This window comes from Amphiprion ocellaris, chromosome 1 (assembly GCF_022539595.1).
Source record: "Amphiprion ocellaris isolate individual 3 ecotype Okinawa chromosome 1, ASM2253959v1, whole genome shotgun sequence".
NCBI lineage: Eukaryota > Metazoa > Chordata > Actinopteri > Pomacentridae > Amphiprion > Amphiprion ocellaris.
Genome location: NC_072766.1, coordinates 30,654,029 through 30,680,331, shown reverse-complemented (window position 1 = coordinate 30,680,331; position 26,303 = coordinate 30,654,029). Strand labels below are relative to the sequence as shown.

General features: G+C 40.0%; 1 protein-coding gene across 4 annotated transcripts in view; it reads left to right on the top strand.

Moving 5' to 3' along the window:
• The window catches only part of ano1a (anoctamin 1, calcium activated chloride channel a), an 83,770-nt gene that overhangs the window by 8,700 nt on the left and 48,767 nt on the right, over positions 1–26,303 (top strand). For all 4 annotated transcript variants that reach the window (XM_035953563.2, XM_023281824.3, XM_023281822.3 and 1 more), the window contains exons 2-5: positions 7,209–7,366; positions 17,331–17,678; positions 23,701–23,799; positions 24,406–24,557. In XM_035953563.2, coding sequence (XP_035809456.1) covers positions 7,271–7,366; positions 17,331–17,678; positions 23,701–23,799; positions 24,406–24,557 — 695 coding nt within the window. In that variant the 5' untranslated portion in view covers positions 7,209–7,270. The remainder of the gene's footprint in view (positions 1–7,208; positions 7,367–17,330; positions 17,679–23,700; positions 23,800–24,405; positions 24,558–26,303) is intronic.

The window sequence follows — 26,303 nt, the reverse complement described above, 5'->3', positions numbered from 1 at the left end:
GGTGCTGTTGTGTTGCAATGATTGTAACAGCATAAAATATACTGAAAATAAAGCTGTTTTACAGTGACAATCAGATGTATTCCTATTTGAGATAAATTTGAGAATTTCGTTTTGCAGTATTAGGCAGTATTGCCAAGTTCTTTACTTCATGCAACAGAAAACATACATTGATTAAAAAGTTCTATTAGATTAAATTCTATATTACCAGACAACAGCCATACATTTGCTGACAGATGCGTGCTCGGGTTTACATGAGGTATTCTGTGCACAAGTAGGCTGATGTACTGTACAGGATCAAACTTGCCAGGCCAGACAAGTAACTTCGAGTTCGTCTCAGGTGTTGAACTTCAGAAAATAAACAAACCATATCTCTTCGCTCATGATTACTGCACACATCACCTGAGGCACCGTCCTGTCTGAGCCAGTGTTACCTTCTTTACATGAGGGTAAAGTCAGAGGAAAGTCATGGTAAAAGAAACTCTTTACTCCTGGCCTTAAATGGGAAGTGAAATGCGCACACACAGTTTGTACTGTAATTCAGGTTTCACTACAGTATAATAGCATCACACTGCATGATCGCAGATGCTGTACGTATTTAAAGAAACAAATTATGTTTTTCTTGTATTGGCCCTCTGTTGTTTTGTTTTTGTCGTCTTTTTGTTTATCTTTGTCTACATTTTTGGAGCCCTGAATGTTTTTTTGTGTGTGTGTGTGTGTTGTAAAGCAACTCATATGCAAAGACATGTATAAAAAAGGACCTTATTTTTGCTCATCGTATCCTTTATATCTTCTTGTATTAGTCTTCAGCCATTTTAATTAATTGAATTCTCTGTTGAATTCTTTGTGAATCCTTTTAAGTATCGCTGTACTGTGTGCAGTAAACAAACCTTCGAAGATAATTGTAATCCTGTTTGTGGTCACCAACATGTGAAGATGTCAGATTGGTTGTATTATACATAAACCCACATTTTTGTTGTTTTTGAATCTGGCTATGTATCCTCAGACCCTATCCACTTGTTCACTTCCTTTTTCCACAGATCAGTCTCTGAGTGTTCTGTTAAGGTTTGGCTCTTATTGTGATGGCTGCCACGTCCTCTGGACTAAAACTGAGAGTATCGTACGTACAATAGAAAATAATCTGTGCTATGTTTTGAGTTCATATTGAAATATACAACTTTGGGACATGTCAGACTTACATTAACTTGTCAAAAAGAGGTAAAATATGGGACCTTTAAAGAACCACACAGGGTTGTGTGTTTAAGTCTGTTTACTACAAAGCACTTCACCAACACATTTTTTATGTTTCCCAGAAACTGAGATTGAGACCATTTGAAACCACTGCTGTGAAGTTGTCTTGTGCTGCTTTAATGGACCACAGTAGTGGTTTTGTGCACTTTAGCCAAGTTGCTTACCCTCTGTATGGGTTTAGACAGTCAGTCACTGGTTTCAGCTCAGACAAGACACTTAGAAAGTGAACTTGTAGAGCCTTGGCACCTGAGATATAGACAGTCACAAAATTCACTTTCCTATCATTGTGAATTTGCTTTTCTACTATCTCTGCCCTTGACACATGCAGTTCTTGCTTACAGTCATATACACTATATTGCCAAAAGTATTCGCTCACCCATCCAAATAATCAAAATCAGGTGTTCCAATCACTTCCATGGCCACAGGTGTATAAAATCAAGCACCTAGGCATGTAGACTGCTTTTACAAACATTTGTGAAAGAATGGGTCACTCTCAGGAGCTCAGTGAATTCCAGCGTGGAACTGTGATAGGACCTGTGCAACAAGTCCAGTTGTGACATTTCCTCGCTCCTAAATATTCCACAGTGAACTGTCAGCTGTATTATAAGAAAGTGAAAGTGTGTGGGAACGACAGCAACTCAGCCACCAAGTGGTAGGTCACGTAAACTGACGGAGCGGGGTCAGCGGATGCTGAGGCGCATAGTGCCAAGAGGTCGCCAACTTTCTGCAGAGTCTGGTTAAAAAAAACAAAAACAAAAAAAAAAACAGTGCTTCAGCAGAGAGCTTCATGGAATGGGTTTCCATGGCCGAGCAGCTGCATCCAAGCCATACATCACCAAGTGCAATGCAAAGCATGGGATGCAGTGGTGTAAAGCATGCCACCACTGGACTCTAGAGCACTGGAGACGCCTTCTCTGGAGTGATGAATCGCGCTTCTCCATCTGGCAATCTGATGGACGACTCTGGGTTTGGTGGTTGCCAGGAGAACGATACTTGTCATACTGCATTGTGCCAAGTGTAAAGTTTGGTGGAGGGGGGATTATGGTGTGGGGTTGTTTTTCAGGAGCTGGGCTTGGCCCCTTAGTTCCAGTGAAAGGAACTCTGAATGCTTCAGCATACCAAGACATTTTGGACAATTCCATGCTCCCAACTTTGTAAGAACAGTTTGGAGCTGGCCCCTTCCTCTTCCAACTAGGGCTGGGCGATAAATCGATTTTATCGATTAATTCGAGTTTGTACTTAATGTCGATTTGTTTTTGTGAAAATCGATTTTCTCATCAACATCCGCCACCAACGCCTTCCCGCTGGGCTCCCGTAGTTCAGAATGCGCGCCCCCCTCCCCCACTTGATACACAAACAACATGGCGGCGAGCGGTGCAGATCTAAAGGCACGTGTCCACTAGATGCGATTTTCCCGCACTGCAACACACCACATCTGAAAATGGCACGGACGGCGGTCACGAGCGGACCACAACATGGTCACATGACAGCGCTGACCAACAGCAGGCCGCTACGTGGTCACGTGACCGAGCTTTCAGCTGGACAGTCCTGCAGACAAGTCAGATAAACACAGCGGCTCGGCTGCAAACTTTCCCTTTTATTTCAAAAAACACGTCAGCGAAAAGTATTTCTGAAAGCATTTGAGGCAAGAAATAATCTGTGCAGCAGCTAAATCTGTCCTGGTTTTAGGTCACCAACGCCTAGTTTAGAAGTTTGAGGACAGTTTCACAATGCGTGGAATCTCCGCATGCCGCATGCAATTTGCATAAAGTAGAAGTCCAGTCTACTTTATGCAAATAAGCTGCAGCCCTCTCCGGGTAAACACACCGGATCACAGCTGGAAACGCACTGCAACCGGACCAGCATGCCACATGTGGCGCATTTCCAGCTGCGATCCGGTGTGTTTACCTGGAGAGGGCTGCAGCTCAAGTGCATAAAGTAGACTGGACTCTGGCGTGCAGAGATTAGGTAGGGGGCAAAAAAGAAATCGGATAAATCGTGAATCGGGATTTTTTGTGAAAAAATTGGAGATTTTTTTTTTTAGGCCGTATCGCCCAGCCCTACTTCCAACATGAATGTGCACCAGTGCACAAAGCAAGGTCCATAAAGACATGGATGACAGAGTCTGGTGTGGATGAACTTGACTGGCCTGCACAGAGTCCTGACCTCAACCCCATAGAACACCTTTGGGATGAATTAGAGCGGAGACTGAGAGCCAGGCCTTCTGGTCCAACATCAGTGTGTGACCTCACAAATGCACTTCTGGAAGAATGGTCAGAAATTCCCATAAACACACTCCTAAACCTTGTGGACAGCCTTCCCAGAAGAGTTGAAGCTGTTATAGCTGCAAAGGGTGGACCAACGTCATATTGAACCCTATGGATTAGGAATGGGATGTCACTTACGTTCATATGCAAGTCAAGGCAGGTGAGCGAATACTTTTGGTAATATAGTGTAATACAGATCTAATGACCAATTATTACTCTGCCAAGGAGGTGGAGCCTCAGCGGAGTTATGTAACGACTGGCGTATGTTTGTCTGTTTGTCCATCTGTCTGTCTGTCTGTCTGTCTGTCTGTCTGTTAGCAATATTTCTCAAAAACAGATTTACAGATTTGGATGAAATTTTCAGAGAAGGTCCTAAATGACACAAGGACCAAGTGATTAGATTTTGGCAGTAATGCGGTTTATCGTCTGGATTCAAGAACCTGTTAAATATTTCTATATCATTGCGAGATAGCGGCACAGCGTCACCGTAACTATGACAGCAAGTGAACACTACATCAGCTGTCTGCTGACAATCACATAATTGCAATCCTACTACAAATCTGCCGCTGCAGACTAATCAGGACTTATCCGTTGGAAATCATACAACGACTGAGCAGCCTTGTTGGAGTACTGCACTCTCTGTGTGCTTTTCTTGTTTATCACTGGGACAGATTTGCTTGGAGCAAGTTAGTTTCTATCATTTACCAAAGTCAACTGATACCAGTGGCTCTGTGAAAACTTGCAAATCAACTTTTAAAGTTCACTTAAAGATTGATTAATCAATATTTTATATTCACTGTGACATTCAAGTCACTCTCAGCACTCCTTGATTCTAGTAGCTGCATTGTAAAGTGTCTGATTAACCAACTGTACTCTCCCTGCTCACTTGTACGTGTGAAAAGAGTGGAGCATGGAAGCAACTAGCTGTAATACTATAATACTATATCTTTGTATTTTTTCTACTGTATTCAAAAAAATCAATTAATGTAAGTTTAAGAGTAAATGTAGGTATATACTGCTCTAAATTGTTATGACCTGGCTCAAATAGCCACAACAGTCGGGAAACACACCAAGGATCACAGTTACTGAATATTCTGTAAAAACAAATTACAGGCCAAATTTAATACTCACAATATGGGGTTGTGGAAACCAGTACAATGCGTGCTGTGCATGGGTGAGTAATCTGGGTGCAAGTGTTGTTAGGTGTAAGCCAAAACACTAAGAATAAACTAAGACAAGATAATAAAACACGTGTCCCAACGCGATCGCCAAATTATTAGCAGACCACACACCCCCACACACAAAAATAGAATTACAACGAAGCAGTTATTAAACGCTACATTCCTGCATTTACTAAACAGGCCTGTGTTGACTGATGACCCAATTATGGACACTTCAATCACCGGTCTGTAAATTTCAAATGTGCGTTGCCAAATCTACTTTCTGACTTCACTGAAGTGGAGTGCAAAGGAAACCACACAGGCCATGTTGTAGCCTGACACATGGACACAACACTCCCACACAATCTATGATCAAGTGGTCCGTCAACAGGTGAAGCAGGACAAATGGGTGTGGCACAGAGCAACATCTTCAGTCGACTGACAAAACTTCATCCCACAAAACAGAAAACAATGAATCAGCCCTTTGAATCTTCACCATTCCTCTGTCAAAGCTGATGAAGGAGGATCAGGCAGAGAAATCACGTTTTTTGAGAGGCGTGCTGGTGGTTTCCCCTCGCTATCATACTTTATGCTAAGCTTAGCTAACCACAACCTGATTCCAACTCCATATGTAACAAACCAATGTGAGGATGTCATTAATCTTCTTGTCACACTTCATAAATATAAGTTTGTAAGCAGATATATGTTGAACGAGTCTAAACCATCAGATACAAACTGAAGCTATAAACCTGCCATTATCACTGCAAAATCCACACAGCTGTCTCCTCCCCTTCCATGATCTGCATATTATCGTTTTCAGTTTTCTCCAGCATGACTGTCTGTTAATGTGATTGCATGCAGTTCAGATGTGTCCCGTGCTGAAAGTGAAATGTTAGTTGGTCTGATCTAGTAAGACTGGTGTCTGCTTTTACAGAAAAGTGAGCAGAGTGCTAGTTCAGTCGTGAAGCCAACACATTTAGTTGCCAACAGATTAACGTACAGAAGTGCATGTCTGAAAGGGGCTGTGGTCTGCTGTCTTTAGAGGACACCAGCTGATCTCATACATTTCTTCTTAGATTATTCTCAGCTCAAGTTCTACATTTATAACATATCCCATAACAGCTGGATTGCACAAAAAGAAAAAGTTCATTTTGGGGACATTCTACATTTACAGCTTATAATAAATGCAATAGTTGAGCAAACAAGGCATCTATCACTATCCATGGTGACAGCTGTTTCCTGTTATTGGAGGAGAGTTTTTTCTCCCCTTCCTCATGCTGAGAGCCTCCACAAGTGTGAGTGTTAATTCATATAAAATGTCAGTCTGTAGTGAAGGGCTTGATCTTATTCATTGTGTGAATTCACACACCTGGGCCATTTTCACATGTGCTTCATCCCTGAACTGAACTGTATGTGACAATACAAATGTCAGAATCAGTGGAACCCAACATTAAACAGACTTTACCCTTCCATCTCCCTGGTACAAAGGTGTCATGTGTGAATACAGCTGATCACAATGACAGAGTGCATGTTTATGTGCATCATGTCCTGTGTCCTGCACACTCTGCCCAGGTGCCACCACTCATCTAAACCAAACTGCATATTTCCAGTGGTGACATCTCATCTGACATGGACATTCTGCTGTTATGTGCTATTTGTGTGAATGGCCAACTCTGTACAATGTCTAATTCTTCCGACATTATCCAGAATTTATGTGTGAATCCTTCAGACTGAGACTGACTTGTCTACTGTCACTGTCAACTCTGTGAGGGACAAAATGTATTGTAATAAAACTTGCTTTATGCAAGGGGCTCTACAGTGGTTTGGTGGTTAGCACTTTTGCCTTGTAGCTAGAAGATGCCTGGTTCACCTACCGGCCTTCCCGGGATCTTTCTTTCTTCAAATAGTTTGCATGTTCTCTCTGTGCATGCGTGGGTTTTTTCTGGGTACTCCGGCTTCCTCCCACAGTCCAAAAACATGTTGAGTTAACTGGTAACTCTAAATTGTCCATTGGTGTGAATGTGACTGTGATTGACCTGTCCAGGTGAACCCTGTCTTCACCTTCAGTCAGCTTGGATAGGCTCCAGCCCCCCTGTATTCCTAATGAGAATGAAGTAGTGTATAGATAATGGATGGATGGAAGTTTATGCAAGATATGTGGAGAGACTGCTGCTTTACTTAGTCTAACAGATGGGATTGTTAGTATCTTTTACCTCTACTACTGATGTTCACACCAAACCCTCAGCTAAAGATTGTTAGACTGTAAAAGGAGAAAAACACGTCTTTGATGTGATACAGTTTCAACCAACAGCTGCACGTGAAGGTTCTGCTTCACCTGCTGACTCTCCTTCAGTTTAAGTGCATAGTGTTCCCTATAGGAAGGAACGGGGCCTTTGCTTGCTGTTCCCAAACACTCTTTATCTCATAATTCATGCATGACTATAACACATTCAGATATCACAAGAAGTAAGTACAATACAGAATACGTATTTTAAAAGCCAAATGCAAAATCCATCTCTGTGTTTCCCCCCAGGTTCTCCTCCCTTCTCCTCTTGTGAGTACTCACGCAGCCCAGAGCTGGAGGAGCCTGCAAAGATGAGAAGGAACGACAACTACCTGCCAGTCCCTGGTGAAGAGAAGAACCTGGACGTGGACTTTACCAGCACTAAGCCCAGGAGCAACGAGTCTATAGTAAGAAATTACATCCACATAATCATTGCAGTGCTGCTGAGTTGTAATGTGTGATGTAGAGCAGAGATTTTTAAACTTGCCCCAGGGAGGAGCAGAGATGCAAAACGTGTTGCACAAGCAGGTGTTCAAAAAACAACAGGACTTTAGCTACTTTAGTCTGTCTTACTCATGCTACATTCAGCTTTCTAACGTTCAGCATGTGTCATCTGTCAGGGTTTAGGTTAAATGGTGATTCTAGAGTGGTCATAGGTGTGTGTGTGAGTGTGCATGGTTGTTTGTCTCGTGTTCTTCCTGTGATGGGCAGGCTACTTACCCAGAATGTAGCCTGCCTCCTGCCCAGTATCAGCTGGGATATGCTCCAGCCCACTGCAACCCTCTATAAGCTGTGTAGCTGATGAATGAATGTCCGTATTGGAAAGCATCCTTAAATCCACTATGATATCTGTGAAAAATACTCTCCGACTGTTCTGAACTTTTCCTCAGTATCACAATAATTAAATGCTACATTAATGAGTTCACCACAGATGGAAGGTGCTAATAGCTAATTCAGCATAACTTCAACAACGACAAAAAAATATAATCAATTAGAAAATATAGACTAATGAGTTTATTTTTTCAAATAATTGTGTTGAACCACGGTTCAAAAGCAATGTCTGATTTTCATTGGTTAATTTTCGTAGAATTTTTATTTATTATTACTTTTGTCAGATTCAGATTATTTCTGTGACCATTGTGGGTTTTTCTTTCATTAACTGAAGGGTACCAACAATTTTGTCCACGTGTGTAAATATACATATATGTAAGACTAAGGGATGTACACATTAGTGATTAATAAAACAGATGTGGTGTATCAGAATACATTCTTTTAGACCCACTCAGAGAGTGGGTCTAAAAGAAGTCACGAGTGGCAAAATGAGCCTGTACATGTAATACATTAAGTCTTTTAATACTCATGTTTCTCTCTTGTTCATGGAACATCGTAGAAGGCTACACAGAGTTGTTGTATCCTACAAAATGAGATGGGATTTACTGAATAATCAATTAATTGGTTAACTTTCAGCTATTAAAATAATCACCAACTATTTTTACGAGTAAATGGCTTGAGTAAAAAAAAGTCTAAATTCTCTGATTCCAGCTTTTTAAATCTGAATATTTTCTGGTTTCTTTACTCCCCAGTTCCTACTCACTTACTGTGACAGTGAACCAGATGTCTTTGGGTTCTGGACAAAACCCTTTTAAACACCATCTTGGGTTGTGTTAAACACTGATCAAGATTCATCATTTTTTACATTTTATACAACAAACAACTAGTCAGTTCATCTAGAAATTAACTTACAGGTTATTTGACTAGAGAATAGTTGTTACTTGCAGCCAGTGTAGGCATGGATGGATGCCAGTCGCTGCAAGTGCATTTATGCTCCTTTCAGGCAGTTGTTGTGGGGTACTTATGTTGTAGTTATGCTTGTGGTTCTCCTGTGAGAGGTTCTCCTGCTGTGTTGTGAATTTTCAGCATATACTGAGCCCTGCGCTGTAACACATCCGTGTACCTGTTTCTAAACCTTAAACATCTAGTGATGCTCTTATAGCAGCATTATGAGCATTTGTGGTGTTTACTGCCACTGAACAAAAATAAAATTGTTCGTTCACATAAGCCGGCACCTCTCCATTGGCCTTTCTGAAGACTTGAGCAGTTAAAAGGCTTCATTAACTTAGGACCAGTGTGCTCCTAGCCATGGTCCAAGGCTGCAGCTCCCGCAGTAAAACAAGAGCGTGTGTGGTTTTTCATTGTATTATTAGTCCCACGTTAGCAGCCTGTATGTAGAACATGATGTGGTAAAGCTCTGTCAGGAGAAATAAATTCATTCCTTTGCTTGGACCAGTAGTTATGTATGGAGCATTTGGGACTAAGGGAGATTTTAATTTCAGTTTAGTATTCATTAAAATTTTGTTGATACATTCTGTGCACACAGTGTGCTGACACAACGTTTTTACACACAACAATTTACATTTTTTTCCTAAAGAATGTCATCAACAGCAACTGTATCTTCATGTCAGCTGTTCACTGGTCACCAGACTTCTGCCTTGTGGGTTTCTATTGCTGCAGTCATAAAATGTATTTGTTGACTAAGTGATGTGGGATCTACTTGTTTTTACAGATGTATTTGCATTGTTTTATAGTAACAGTTTCTCATATTTTAGCTACAGAGCATTCCTTATATTTGCTAGTGCTTGAGAAGTTCAACTTTTTAACAATAATGTGTCACCTTTGGTTTTGCAGCTTGTTGTGCTGCCTGTTGTGGTCAAATTAATTATTATAGGTAGAATGCTTTGTCAAGTGTTGAATTCCTTTAATTGTAACTAAAGTGTATTATTATAGTAAGTTTCTAAAAAGTTTTCTGTTTTTCCCATTCATTCATTCATCCATCCATTCATCCATCCATCCATCCATCCATCCATCCATCCATCCATCCATCCATCCATCCATCCATCCATCCATCCACCCACTCATTCATTCATTCATTCATTCCTTCATTCAAATCTGTTTCATAGTGGCCATTGTTTTTGGCCATAAGGAAATGATGAAGCCCTTATTTATTTGATAATTGTCCTATTGTCATATTTTCTATCTTGACAAAATAAGGTTGTTAGGATCAGCTTGTTGCAATAATATGAAAATAAAAAGTAAATCATGATCTTGGGATGATAGGCCAGAGGAAATAATATATACTGTACAATTAAAATGACTTTAGTTCTAAATCAGGCCAAACAAAAAAATCTGCTAATTTCATGGTGAATAAAATAAGGTTTAATATCTATTTGCCTAATTTGATTAAATGGTCAGTTGTGCAAAGCATCGACTGTGTTTTAGGATTTAAGGGCTGCGATGGCTGTAGCTTCAGAGGAAGTTTTGGTCCTAGATATACTACCGCTCGGTAGCAACATAAAAACTTCTGTGTGTTTTTTTCTTGTGGGATAAAACATTTTATAAGCTGATTTACTGCGTATCTATAATGCTATCTAGTCATACAGAAATGCGTTCTTCTTGTGTCCTGGCTTATGTGAAATCCATCGAGATATTGACTGCTGTACATTGAAGTCACTGAGGTGTGACATATATTCACGGACCTCAATGTGAAGTGGCTACATTTTTGTTTTGTTAATGCTGTGAGCTCCATATACTAATTTCCATTCACCTCCTTTGGATTGTAGTGTAGAGATATTTCAAAACAAGAACATACGAATATAGCTAAATCTGTCTGCAGGGAAAATGCCACCAGAAAATGTGTAGGGGAATCTAATCAATGGCCACCGATAAGTAAAATTCTGTTTTGTCTGCTACATTCATTATTGCCTAATTTCCTGTGCTGGATACTGAAATCAAAATTCCACAGTAATGTACTGTGATTTGAACCCTTCAGCGTGCGGATATTTCCTCAGTGCTGCCGTGAAAAACATTATTGACTTGAAAACTGGGTAGTTTATCATGGCTCAGAAACGTGTGTGTGTGTGTGTGTGTGTGTGTGTGTGTGTGTGTGTGTGTGTGTGTGTGTGTGTGTGTGTGTGCGTGTGCATGTGTGTGTGTGGGTGGGTGACTGTGTGGAAGCCCAAAGGAGAGGAGAAGCTCATTTCCCGGTGGCTTGGTGAGAATAGAGTTCCTATTGGTGAGCGATGCACACACCACCACATCCTCATGCGCCCTCTGAGAAGTGACATCTGACCTTTGCAGCGATGACTACTTCCTTCCGAGCGAGAGCTGAACATGAATTTGTGTGTGAATATGGTTTGCACACATATTCACATGCACGCAGTCAACAGCCTCTGATGATACTTCCTATCACAGACACACACAGGAACACAGACTGTTGCTGCACAGGAGGCTGGTGGCTGTAAAGAGCTTTTCTTATCAGCACATTTCCTACTGTATCAATATTAGTTTTGTGATTCATTGTTGATCTTCAGCCATGAAAGCCATTCATATGCATTTATTCTGAGTTTATGACTCTCCTATTGATAGTGGACTGTGTGATCTGTGTTTAATGTAATTGTGGCTTTATCAGCATGTAAACATCTGTTACAGATAGCAGAGGCTTTTTATGCTGTCACAAATTCCCCTACAGTATGTGCTGTCTTCACTTTACCACATCTATCTCACTGTTACAAACTCAGTGGTACTACTGTATGTTGCTGGAACAGAGGTGACCGCTAAAGATTTAGTAAATACAACTACTTCATGTATTTATGCTAACCAATGACAGATACTCAAACAAAGATGATGACAGACACAGACATTAGGTTTGTAAATGTACTGTTTCTACGCTCTAATAATTCTGATGAGTCTCTGTACCTTCTGTTTGCTATTTTTGTTCCTGTGACATTTTTCATATTTTCAGAATCACTGCGATAGGAAGTCCAGCACTTCTGTGGAAGCAGCACAACCATGGCTAGAGGGAGAGAGAAGTCAGCATCTCTTTTTCTGCAGTATAAATCACAAAAAGAAAAAAAATGCATAGGTTTATTATATATTTTTTTTACAAAATGAAAAAAACATCCTGGAAACAATATTCCTAAAATTAGAATTGGGGTTCCACATGCTATAGGTCTTTAATTATTTACATTTTACAATCTCTACAAAATGTACCGTTTTCACATTATTCTGATGTCAAGTTTAGGAAGATATTTCACCATGCTGAATGTCCATCCATCTGTTAACTGTACAGAAGGATCACAGGAAGGGGATCACCCTGAACAAGTAGCAGTCTATCACAGGGCGACGCATAGAGACAAACAAGTACGCTCACATTCACAACTAAGGGCAATTGAGAATCACCGATTAACCTCAGCATGTTTTTGGACTGTGGGAGGAAGCTGGAGGACCTGGAAAAAACCCATGCATGCACAGGGAGAACTTGTAAACTCCATGTAGAAAGATCCCAAGCTGGGATGCGAACCAGGGATCTTCTAGCTGTGAGGTGACAGTGCTAACCACGGAGCTCATGCTGAATGTATCTTTATTGATCTATTTCAAATCAAAATTGCAATTTGGAACAATGCAATTGGTAAATTGCACACTGCTAGATAGGACATTCAGAATCTGAATAAATCTGTGCTCTGACTGACAGAAGCCCAATCTCTTTATTTAATAGTCACACCTCACACATTTTACTGCACGTCTGACCCAGAGTTTAAGCTGTGACAGTCACACTTTAGATGGTGTCTCGTGGTAATGTTCCATCTCATTATTAATCTATTACATATTATATTGATCTGAAGCTTAAAAATATATTGCAAATCAAATCACAATATCTTTAAGAAAAATCACAGTTAGATCTTTTCCCCAGATCTGTTAGCCCTGCTGCATATGTTTTTAAACCATTCTGCATTTATTTTCTTTTTTTATTTTCTCTCTTGTCATCTTCTCTTTGCTCTGTGGAAACACAGCTTGCAGTTCATCTTAAAATTTTTATCATCTTCAGATTTTTTCTCAGATGACAGTTGGTCACACTGAGTCACTTATCAAGGGCAGATGTTTTAGTTTTTTTTTTTTTATCAGATCTGGTGCAAACAGTTTAAGTTTGTTGAATTTTTTAAATAATACACATAGAATACTAATAATCAGCTGCATGTGTGCTGACGAGGACCAGAGGGTGGGCCACATTACACCAGTTTTAAAGTTGCTGCATTGGCTCCCTGTCCGCTTCAGGATTGATTTTAAGGTTCTTTTGTTAGTTTTTAAATGTCTTAACGGCCTTGTGCCCTCTTATTTTTCTGATCTTCTTTTAACATGTCGACCCTCGTGGATCCTGAGGTCCTCCGGCACTGGCCTTTTATCCATACCAAATGCCAAAACTAAAACCCCCGGTGAGGCGGCATTTAGCCACTATGGCCCCTGCCTGTGGAACAACCTGCCGGAGAACCTCAGGACTGTAGAGACTGTGGATATTTTTAAAAGAAGGTAAAAACGCACCTTTTTAATCAGGCTTTTAACTGACCTTTTAAATTCTGCTCACTTATGTATTTTTACTTTTTTAACTTTTCACCCTTTTACTTACATCAGGCCTTTTATTCTATCTTATACTGTAAAGTTTTATTTTTCTAACTCCAGTGTTTCCTCAGGGGGGTCCTCCACACTGGGGGCTGTATCTGGTCTGCTGCTGGGGGTGCTGTTCATGGGTCCCTTCGGTCCGTCTGGTTGGGGGGCTCCCCACGTCGGTGTGGGGGTCCCCCTGTCTGTCGGGGTCGGAGGGGTCCGGGTGCTGGTGCCCCTGGTGGGCATGGCCTGTAACTCCTCCCAGAGTGGACGGCCCCAGTGGTGGCGCTTTCCACCATCGTCAGTGGTGAGAGTGTCTGTGCGTGTGTGTGTGCATGTGTGGGCATGCATGTGTGTGTGTGTGTGTGTGTGTGTGTGTGTGTGTGTGTGTGTGTGTGTGTGTGTGTGTGTGTGTGTGTGTGTGTGTGAGAGAGGGAGGGAGGCAGGGAGAGAGAGAGGGAAGGAGGGATGGGTTGTCTTGTTTCTAATGTTTTGAAATGTTGTAAAGCACTTTGTGTTGCATTTTAATTGTATGAAAAATGCTATACAAATAAAGTTTAATTGATTGTTTGAGAATAAGCTTGTTTTTAGTAAAATATCACAGTTTTAATCTTGGATATGTTTAATTTTCCCAACGGAATTGGACATCACACATGGTTCATTCAACGATCATTGAAGTTTGGCAGTTCTTTTTTTTTCTGTTTTGGCAGTTTCTGGCTCTGGTAAATGTTGTCATTTTGGGGATTTTAAAGGCAACACACCTTTTAAATTTGCTGCCATGTTTGGGGCTTCAGAGGGTTAATGTTGGAGGCAGAACAGCTTACAAATCGAGCATTATTTTCACCATATGAAGTCAGTCACACTAATTGCATAACACTCATCCAGCAGATTATGAGAAACAGAAAAGTTTGCATTTTATATACTGATCAATCAACTGCTTTGGTCCAGACTGAAGTACCACAAAAAGTCTGGACAAAATTCCTGTGAACTTTGGTGGATATTCAAGGTCCAGGGGAGATGTATCCTGCTCCCAGTGATCCCAGAGCACCACCAGTGAGCTGACAGGTTTGCTTCATAGTGTACCACTGGTTACATATACTTCACCAAAACTGTTGAAAATCCAAAACCAACTTCAGCTTGTGTCCAGTTTTTCACTCCATAGTGAGCATCACAGCCTCATGAAGTAAAATTTTAGATGTAGCATGGATTTTATCTTTATGTTTGTGTTTATTAAAGTCTACTGTCTCGTGTGTATGTTTTATTTTTTCCCTGGTGTGTCTGCTTTTTGGTGCCCCAATGATATAATTTCCCAAAAGCATCATAGTTTTTCTTTTAATCAAAACAAAGATTTGTCAGTAAGATAAACAGCTAGTCTTTTGTATGCGGGGTCAAACAAAAGGCTAGCTAGTGGAAGCAGCTGAGGATTTGTGTGTGTTTGACCGCTGTGTGCCTCAGTGTTTCATCAGATGGCCTGCAGGAGTGTTATACCACACGCAGACACACACACACGCACACACGCACACACACACACACACACACACACACACACACACACACACACACAGACTTGCATTTCTTTTGCTTTGCTCTAACCTCAACCTTAACTCAGTTTTCATTTTAAAACATTTAAGCTTTACATGGTTTATACTCTTAGGACTTGGTTTTGTCCCCAAAAGGAGGTGGGGTTCTGCAGTGTGACTTGGTCCTCACAAAATAAGTAAATCACACACATACATGAAGGGTTAGCAAGCTTCCAAATAGCCTGGAGTTCTGTTCATCAAGTGGCAGCGTACAAAGCTGTAATCAGATAGATGAGAGTTGACAAGGTCAGACAGTTGTTTTTTTTTAGAATTACCCGCAGAGTAAATCAGGAAAATATAAAGTGAACATTGCTGGTTGTGTTCCAGTGTGCTGCAGCAGTGTTACTGAAAAGAGATTATCAAATGAAATCAGATGTTCATATTTCATGTATTTTTGGACAGTATGAACTGTCGTGAAGACAAACCAGTGTCCCTTCAAAAAGCCATGAAATAAATCAGTCAAGCAATCACTTCAATAGTCATATTTGAACAAGCAAACATTTGACCCTCTGTGAAACATTGCCTTCACTTGAAACATGCTTCTTCAATAACAGCGCACAAATTTGTTTTTCAAAATGTAAATATTTCTTAAAGCAGCTGATTATTGCATTTTTTTTCAGATGTTACCTAAACAGGAGGCAATAGTGTTCAATGATGTTTTTGCAATCATTTTTGGACAACTATGTCCCACAAAGAGAAGATATACCAGGCTTGCTAAAAGGTACATTCAGTGTTTGTTTTGACCTTTCATGGGATTTGGTGACAGCATAATATAGAAAAGAGTCAGCCACTGCCAGCAGCTTTTTAAAAAGTCCGGACTGAAGCTGAAATACATATAACAGGGTGAGAGCATGTGGTTATACCAGAAAACTTACGGTCTTTCTCTTATTGTCTATGCACTTTTTTTTTTTTTTTTTTTTTTTTTTTTACATTTGGAAGCAAAATGCAAAGCTGTTGTAAAGTATGAGGTGCAGGGATGTCAGCATGTAGGCTTTTATAACCCACAGTAAGAAAGGGACAGCAGATAGAATAGATAATGCAGATTGCACATCACTGTGTAGACACTACTTGCTATTACATTCAATATTTGATGACATGCAGTAAAAGACAACATGAATCAGCTATAGAAGCACATTTTTGTTGTATGTTGGTCCCTGCTGAACAACATCTTATGTCCAACGTGCACCATGTTGTCTCTGATAACACCACTCAATGGGGGCAGCAAGAGTTAAAGTGTATGGCGCCCAGTAGTGCGTTAGTCCAGTGAACTGTGAAGTAAATACACAGCTGAAGAATTGCATGATGTCCCCATTGTAACCATCAGTTATATCATCCACCCCCCACCCACACCCTGCCATGGGACATGAGACATTTGTTTTTCTGGGTCTTCTGACTGATGTGAAGCGACTGCAAAAAAAATATGTATTAGGATCCATAGGATCAATTAGGATTCAGCAATAACCAAATCAGACTAATGGTAGTTTGTAAATATGTGTCAATATCAGAAGTCTCACTTGTTGACATGTGGTGGTCATATGACACCAATGTAAGGGCCTTGTTTTTAAATCGTGAGTTGTTTTTACTTTTAACTTTAGCTGGGTAATATGTTTCTTATCACCCAACACTTTGGGTTTAATGTGTTGACAGAGGACATTGTGGCACCTGGAGGAGTCACGCAACAAACTGTCATAACTGTAATATATTCAAGGGCAGCTGGTCACCCAGTGTTAGCTGTCCAAGACACAGTTGTTAGCCACTATCAGTGGTGTAGTGGCCAGCTGGAGAACCAAGACTATTCCTGCTGGGCCACAACATCAGAGAGAGACAAAGAAGGAGAGACCAAGTGAGAGATCAGCCTCCTCCAGCAGCTGCAGCCCACTGTGCTTTTGTTGGGAGTCACATCCCTCTTGTTTGTCTCCCTCCCCAGATAACTACGATCTGTTTGGTCCCACGGCTCCGCCCACCCACTTCCTGTTTATGTGTCGGTATCTGTATCAGAGTTAAAACACTGAGGCAACTTGCTGTAGACTACCACTGATTGATTTTGCATGAACAAAGAAGATATCAACATTACAAATCTATTGTAGTGGCTGCATTGCTCTAAAAATCGTTAAAGTTAATTTCACCTCTCTAGATGTGACACAGGCCATATTCCCAGTTTGCTGCTGGCCACAACAGCCACATCTAAAAAGGCCAGAGAAATTGATGAGAGTGTGAATGAATATAGATCAGCAGTGTTGTCTGTGTGTGTGTGTGTGTGTGTGTGTGTTCAAGGAGGATGTGTTTGTGTCATTGTAAGAAATATTTCTACATACATACAGTAATCTATGATACTCTCTCTCTGTCTTGTTTCTAGCCAATGAAAAATCTCTACGCAGATGATGGCTCACCTCTATACCCGCAGTTAGGCCCGTACTTCTCTGATGGGCGGCGGCGTGTGGACTATGTGCTGGCATATCACATCCAAAAACCCAGTGGCATCCGGCGGCAATCGTCCAGATTTGGCGACACCAACTTCATACGACGGCTTCGGCGCAGCCTAAGCATGAGAAGCAGCCGAGCCCCGCTGCAACCAAAGGAAGACCCAGAGATTGCTGCCCAGGAGCAGCGGACTGACTACCATGAGGATGACAAGCGCTTCAGGCGTGAGGAGTTTGAGGAAAATCTTCTGGAGACGGGGCTGGAGCTGGAAAAGGATGATGGGGTGAGACTGTAGGCCTGAATGTGATGGGATATTTTGACAGCTGACTTTTTGCTGAGGCCTCAATGCTGCTTGGCTTATATACGACTATATTTTCTCATAGGACATTTCAGTTTTAATTAGGGCTGGGACTTTAACATGTTAATTTTGATTAATTAATTATGGAAGAAATATCGCATTAAATAAATTAACGCAATTAATCGCACCTTTTCTCAGTTGCCTAATTTGTGGCACACTGGTAGCAATGATGAACACTCCAGCCCAGTAGGTGGCAGTAATGAACCTAAAGTCTGTCTGCAGCATAACATCTATGGTCTGCAGTGAAGAAGATACACAGCGCACAAGAAGGTTTGGTGAACAGTGAAGGAAGATGACACTCATTTTGCTTGTTGGGCAGAAAGTTTTCTTTTAAAAATCTTGCTGATGTCAGCTTGGATAAAAGCATGGTTGTTTTCAAATTGTGCAACAAAGAATTTTTTGATCACCGCAGCACTTCAAGCCAACGGCATCACTTCTTTGCTAAACCTGTTGCTGTTAGCACCAGAGCTAACATTAGCTACGACAGTCTTGCTAATGGCTAACAGTGTAACTATCCCAGAATAGACCACTTTAGAAGACTCTGAAAGTGCTCTAGTGTACAAAAAAAATCATACAATGTTGAATATAATCGCTATAATTGCATTTTGTGTTTGCAGTAATCTGTAAATGTAGTAGACAGATGAAAAATGCAGATAAATAGAAATGAAACTAACATTTTTGTGGTTTAAGTTATTACACTGCCAAAGAGACGGAGCTTCGGCAGAGTAATAAATTAAACCACAAAAATGTCTGTCTTTTAATGACTTAATTATAAATTTTTAGTTTATGAAAAATATTTTTTTATAAATAAAAAGTTATATTTCTAAAAAAAAAAGAACCATCAAAATGACACAATTTATCAGACCCAGAAACTATGAAAACAGAATGAATCCATGGATTTTCAACTTTCTGAAGGTCCTTGAACTACTTATGCTTTTGTTATAGCCATACAGTGGACAAAAACAAACTAAATCCAGGCTTTAAATCATCAAAATCAATTTTTTTCTATATGTCCCATTTTAAAATTGGATTAATTTTATCAATTTTAAATTATACACATGTATATGTCTATTCATTGATTCAACTACTATCATTGATTCTATGCACTGTGTGCATTTTGTGCTGCTCTCCTTTTTATTCTGTTCTATTTGCTGCTGCTGTTACATTGTAAATTTCCCCGCTGTGGGATCAATAAAGGTTTAATCTATCTATCTATCTATCTATCTATCTATCTATCTATTTATCTATCTATCTATCTATCTATCTATCTATCTATCTATCTATCTAACTGTCAACCAAAATTTATTTGAATTGAAAATAATTACTTATGGTGTCAAATATTGCTGTTTGTCAAAAAATGCGATTAATTGTGATTAATTAATTACAAATCCTGTAATTAATTAGATTTTTTTTTTTTTTTTTAAATTGCGTCCCACCACTAGTTTTAATGATAGAACTTTTAGAAGATGACTAACTCCTGTGTTAGGGAAATGTTTAACTGTCTCAGTGAACAAGTGCAGCTTGGGTTGCTTTAGTGTGAACTACTCCATTTTCAACTAATATTCATTAACACAGTCTAAAAATATCGTGCAAGTACATCTACATATCTTGCATATAGGTGAGCCTTTTCATTTGAAATTCTCCACAGCATCTCTTCCCCTGGAATGTTTTGAAGCATTGGTAACCCAAAATAGCAAAATTCTAACCGTACCTGTGTCATTCTATGCACATCAAATAATTAACTAGAAAAGCATTCAGAGAGTGCAGTACTCTGCCTAGGTTGTTCATTCCCCCACACGCCATTATCAGAAATGCAACATTTGTTTATTTATTAGTTATTGAAGATCAGAAATCACAACACCACAGAATGTGGCCATTTAAATGACGTTGCACTGAGCAGAGGTGTGTGTTATGTATGTGTACGGAATGTTTGGATACCGAATCGCGTGACCTAAATATGTAGCGGGCGGCAAGAATTGATGGGACTCGGAAACACCCCCACAGTTTAATCAATTGTTTCTTGTATCATTTCCGATGGATAAGTCCTGATAAGTCCGCAGTGATCGATTTGTAGTAGGATTGCCATCATGTGATCGTCAGCATGCAGCTGACATAGTGTTCACTTGTTGTCATAGTTAGTGACACCATGATGCTATCTTGCAATGATGCAGAAATCTTTGACAAATCCTTGGAACCAGACTATAAGCCACATTACTGCCACAATCTAATTGCTTGGTCCTTGTGTCATTTCTGACCTTCCCTAAAAATTTCATCCAAATCCATTAATCCGTTTTTGATTAATGTTGTGAACAGACAAACTGACAAACGTACACCGATCATCACATAACTCCGCTGTGTTCCTTGGTGGAGTAAAAACATTAACAGTAAAATAAGAAACCAAAGTGTGCTATTCCTTAATTCTCATGTTGTCATAGTTTAAAAAATAGTCTACATACCACAGCAGCGTAGGATATCTGAAATTCAGTTATGGCTTTTGACAGGTCAGGTCCAAAATGAACATGCTACTGGTAACCTGTAACCCAGTACTACCTGCCCCAGGGTCGGGTTGTCGGTGACTAAACAGGCTTCCCCTCCAGTTCTCACAAGAGAAGTGGTGAGGAGGGTGGCTAGACACCGTGGTGGAATTTAAAAACAATATCTGCCAAAGGGCACCAGCTCAGGAGAGCCAATGGCGGCCATCTAGCAATCCCTGCTGCCTTGCGGTCCCCCTTTTTGGAGGGGGAAGGTGTCAGGAGTAAACCTGGAGAAAAAATCCGGAGTCGGAGTTTTGACTCCGGATAAGGCAATTCGACTCATTCTGGCAACTCTTGCTACATCGCTGGTGCCAAAAGTGTAACGGCCCTGCTCTTCCTTTGGACCCATTACTGACGTGGAGAAGGGGGGCATGCTGCATGGGCAACAGCTTGTCCTTCACTTTACACTGCCTAGGCTTACATCCAACACCAACACTAACCAGAACAACCAGGATGTACATCCATGATCAACTCTGATCAACGGAGGCCTATTAGTTATTGCTTTTGGGTTTGGTTTGCCACTTCAAGATTTTCAGTGGCTGCATCTGGACCCCTCCATGAAAAGTTTCTGAGGTTATCACTAGATCAAAGTCAGACAAGAGTGTCAACCAATGAATTGACACTTACTTTAATAGGTGAAGGTTAAATGGTGTGAATGGCGGTGAGAATAGTTCATGAAATTGTACATATGGGCACAGCTTGAAGGCAGGCGTGGTGCTGTGCAAAGCCAGTAACAGGATGGCGTCAGTGAGTTAGATGAGCTTTAGTGTTTGTGTGTGTGTAGAACAGCTTATGTCTCGCCAAGACAACAACGGAACTAAAAAGATCTACATTATCTATGAGGAACCAGGCACAATAACCTTATTACTAAGGTGGTCCAGTTGGGGTCACTGAAAATCTTGAAGAGGCAAACCAAATACTCAGTCATCACTGTAAACACAACATGTGCACACAGATATTTAGCACATGTTGCCCTCTGGCCACTGCTTCAGCTCTGCTGCTAGCATGGCTACAAACAACAGGAGCCAGTGAAGGGCCAAACCAAACCGTTTAGTTTGTGTGTTCAGTAAGCTAAGTGGATGTCATGTTTACATCTTAAAAACATCAAAAATGTTTAGTTTTTCTTAATAAAAAGAAGTGACTAAGATCTAAGTTAGTTATCTGTTGCTTAGAGTAAGCCAGTCGGTTATTTAATCCTCATCTTTGAACTGACTCCAGAATATTACTTTGAAATTATTATGTTTATTTTGTAATCTTGTCCCATCTAAATATGGATGTTTGGTGGTGGCTCTTGTGTAACTACTGTGTTTGAGCTACGTGAGTAGAGCCATGGATACAAGGAGATTTGTTTTCATTAATGGAGAACTGGAATGAGTTTTTGTCATTTTTCTGTGGAAAAGACAAATGGACACAAAGTGACTCTTTAAATAGTGAATCATCCATTAAAAAGTGTATGAACAAACCTTTGACATAAAGTAGCTTTAATCTTAATATGCTCTGAAAAAGGCTTTTAGCAACCCAGTGTAAAACTCAGCCTGCCATCAGGGGTTATTGTAAATGGCCTGAAAATGTATGGGCAAAATCTGGTATTTTTTTGCAAGGCTTTATGGAGGCTTGAGTTGAGATGGTAAATGATGTGGCAGCCTGATACACAGAAATTGTGATTATAGTGTAGCTTCTTTTGCTGATGCTATTATTGCCTTACACTTGTACAGCTTAGGACATTTCATCAACTAAACATACAATGACCACCTGCTAAAAGAAAGTAGGAAGATGTGTTTTTATGTTGCACTTTCAGAATGTTAATGACTTATTTTAAGAGTTGCTGTCATGGTTACAGTGTTAGGACATTTTGTTTGTGTAGACTTTACCATCTACCAACATCACTAAGCCTAATTTAATTCATCTAGGACTATGGGTATAATATATACATTTTACAGTTTGGTATGTGCCTCAGTTTTGAAAACGTAGCTCATATGTATTTTTTAAAAAAGTTTAAATGTTCATTAAATGCCTCATTGGCCATAATACTTACTGTAACAGTTAAAATACTCCAAGACTGCATGCTAATAAGAAAAGATTGGAAGCTGTTTACTCCTGAGTATCAAAAAATCAAAGAAAAAGAAAATACCCATGAAGAGTCACACAACATCTCACAAATAAATGATTCTCTTGGCCGGTGTGTTGTTGAAGACCTAAGACAATGCAGTGTCAAGTGTGAAGTTGATTAAATAAGCACTTCTAAAAAAAAAAGAAATGTTACATGACAGTCAGTGAACATGGCTATGTAGTGACAATAAGCATGACAACGGTGCTTTGCAAAGATAATGGTGCCCAGTGAAAGCATGGATTCCCAGGAGAAGATGTGAGATTTCACCTGGGATTTGAATTCTGGTTTCACAAGAAAACGTCTTCAGCCTGATTGTTTGAGCCACCACATCCTGCTTGCTATTTATGCAGTCATATCTGATCAGTGAAAAGTCCTGACTTTGGCTAAAGTCTTCCATCATTCGTGATCTGAATTTTCAATTCAGTTGAATTCAATTTTATTTATACAGCACCAATTAAAATTCAGATTGTCTCAAGATGCTTTACAGAACCCATATGCCTGAACCCAAACACTGAATTTTCTAAAGCTTAGTTTCCTTTGAGACCACTTAAATGTCAAAATGTTAAAAGGTTTGTGAAATATTTGAAATATTTATCTGAAATATTTGCCTCGTGATGGTAAAACATATACAGTATACACCAGGTTTAATCCCACATGAATCCATACATACATGTTTGTGTTTGAAAGAGCAGGTTTGTGCTGACGTCTTGCTCTGACCCAGGCGTCAAGACCTCACAATTTGTCAAAGTCACTCCGATTCTTACATTTTCCCATTTTTCCTGCTTCCAACACATCATCATCAAGAGCTTATTGTTTACTTGCTGCCTAATGTATCAGAATCCCCAGTAAGTGCAACTGTAGCAATTTAATCAATGTTATTCACTTCAATTGTCAGTGATTTTAATGTTTTGGTTTATGTATAATGTAATATACAGTGCACTGTGTGCCAGATTCTGTGTGATTCTGATTTGTTATTATGTATTTCTGTATCCAGACAGGTCAGTGTGCAGAGGTGAAAGATGTGAAACAAGTGTGACAATGCATGAGTGGTTTTACATAACATTAGAGGCTGCAGAGACAATCTCATATTCACGCAGAAAGGCAGAGGTTTCTGCTGAAGTGGATGCAGAGAATTTTCCTGTCCGTTAGCAGGGCTTCACATCTATCAGACTAACAGCATGCTGCTGCGATCTACCGGCTGAAACGTCAGCTCCCATAAACGTGTTATTTTTAAGGGTGGTTAATATGTTTTGTTAAGTCATCAACTACTATTCAATTATCCAAAACATGTTTTTTTTTTCAGTGTAAGATTCCCGGAATCGGCTTTTTGAAGATCCATGCTCCTTGGAATGTTTTGTGTCGAGAGGCTGAGTTCATGAAGCTCAAGATGCCAACAAAGAAGGTACTGCCTTCATCAGTAAATTGTCGATTTGTCCTTTCCATCAAACGCATATTTAGTGTAGTTTTTTCCTCTCTGGAGCTGAGTGAATTATCTCTAAGAGTCTATGTAGTGCTGAGCGGTGAAAGTGTGAAGATAAATGTTTCCTGGAGCTCCATCCTTTCTGTTCATACAGTGTTAGGCCACCCCAATGAGGCCATTTTGTGGTGACAGCCCTTACAAGCCTTGTAATGAAAATCTGATAATAGAAAGAGCAAAGTACATAACAGCCATCAATCATTTGTCAACAATGCATAGGTCCTTCTTTACTTTCTTCGTTATTGTTCTTTAAATATAAGCCTCACCACCTCATCTACTTTACACGTAATTGTCAGACATATCTGATATTGGCATAAAACACATAAACCAGATTTGCTGACTAAGTCCAGAAATACCAGCTGCATTGTTTGGAGCCCTCACCTCACAATTCTACTGAGGAATAATGTACCCAAGCGTCGACAGTGAGGATTTAGATAATGTTATCCTACACTGTCTCCTGAAAAAAAGATCGTCATCTCAGTCTCAGTAAGACCACCTGTTTAAAGCAATGTTCTTTTATCTTCTCTGCAGGTTTATGATGTCAAACAAGGAAGCAATGTGGTGGAGAAGATCCGATTGTTTATTCACAAAGTTACAGCTCCTCTTCACCCAAAAGTAGATGCCAACCGACCAGACAGTGTCAAATCCCTCTCTCATCCATTCTCCAGAGAGAAGCAACATCTGTAAGTCAAATCTGGGTTGACCTTCTACATTCAGTTTAAAACTCATCAAATTGTACACCTTTGTTAAGCCACGTGTTGCTTACTTGCACATTGATAAACTGACTAACTCAGTTAAAAAACATACTTTACAGGAGTTACCACAGCAAATCAATCAAATCAAAATCAAATGAAGCTTTATTGTCATATCAGATGAGAGAGTGTTTCTCCAGGAACCAAAATCAGATCAGCAATTTAGTATTCTGACAGCTTGTGGAATGAAGCTGTTTGTCAGTCTGGTGGTTATTCCTTTGATGCTCCGGAAACATTTGCCTGATGACAGCAGTTCAGAAAGTTTATGGAGGAGGTGTGAGGAGTCCCTGACAATGTTCAGTGTCCCACACCTCTGTAAAAAGTCCTGAGGATGCTGGTGGGGAGAGAGGCTTGTTTCAGCTTCCTCAGGAAATGCAGTCTCTGCTGGGACTGTTTGAAGACCACTGAGGTGTTCTTATTCCAGCTCAGGTCCTGTGAAATCTGCACTCCAAGGAACTTGATGTTCTTCACTCTCACTTTTAGCAATTTTTTCTTGGCTGTAAGTTTTACGGAATGAATGCGTTGGACGGGCAAGGCACTCCAAACTGTCACTCTTGCTGTTTCCTGGAGGGGCTGCTGTGCCATCTTGCTTTGTTTTGTTTTGTTTTGTTTGTTTTTTTTACAAGGATGCTTATCTGCATTACACTGCATCATAGTAATCATAACCTGACGATCTGTTTATTCATCAGTTTAAAAATGTGCAAAACACAGAAGCCTAACTTTTTAACATGTTAAATGTGTAGTCCAATAAATTCATACTTATTGTTTTTTCCAATATGAGTGTTATTGAACAGCTAGTGTATATATATGAAGTTCCTTTTGTGAAGCTGTCCTAGTGCTATTTCTGCTATAACTGTTATATTAACCTCAAGCAGTTTCTGGGCACTTTGACACGTTTGAACTCACTGTGGGCTCATTTTTGCCTGCAGTATAAAGTCCTGCAACTCTATGGACACAGCACAACCATGGACAGAAGTAGAGAGAACTTAGAATTGTTTTTATCTAGTGTAATAAAAATTATAATGCCATATTTTCCCAGTTGTTTTCCTCTGCTCTGTGTAGACACAGCCTGCAGTTTAGATGACAAGTCCCTGAATTTTTTGTTACGGGATTGTTGATCAGAGGTGAATCAAGCATGGCTTTACGGTTTCATGGAGGAGCAAAGAATTATTATTTTTTTTTACACGATCTGGAACAGACAAATTTTAAAAAAGAGATCAGAATGAAATGATTTTGATGAAATATCACAATTTTCAGCTTGGATTTGCATATATGGCATGTCAGACATGAGTCATTGAGAACTGCAAGAAAGATGAAAATCCCACAGTTCTATTTTTCATGTTAATTGTTGTGTGTGTAATATAAAAGCTGTTACTCACAGGGATGAACCTACAGAGAAATATTACTCACCCTGTTGCTACCTTCAGCTCTATAGGGATTTTGAAGCTCTGTGAACTCACTGTTTTTGGTTTTTGAGCCTGCACCCTGCTCTCACTATCTGCAGCATTCAGCAAAACTGCTCTAGAAACCCACTGTACACAACCTGCTCAGCAGCAAATCAAGCAAGAACAACCACAGAGGTGTAAATTGGAGAAAATCCCCCAACAAGCCTATGAAGGTTCACTAGACCATGGAAGGGAAGCTAAAGCCTCGTGCTGAATCCCCCCACTCTTAGCT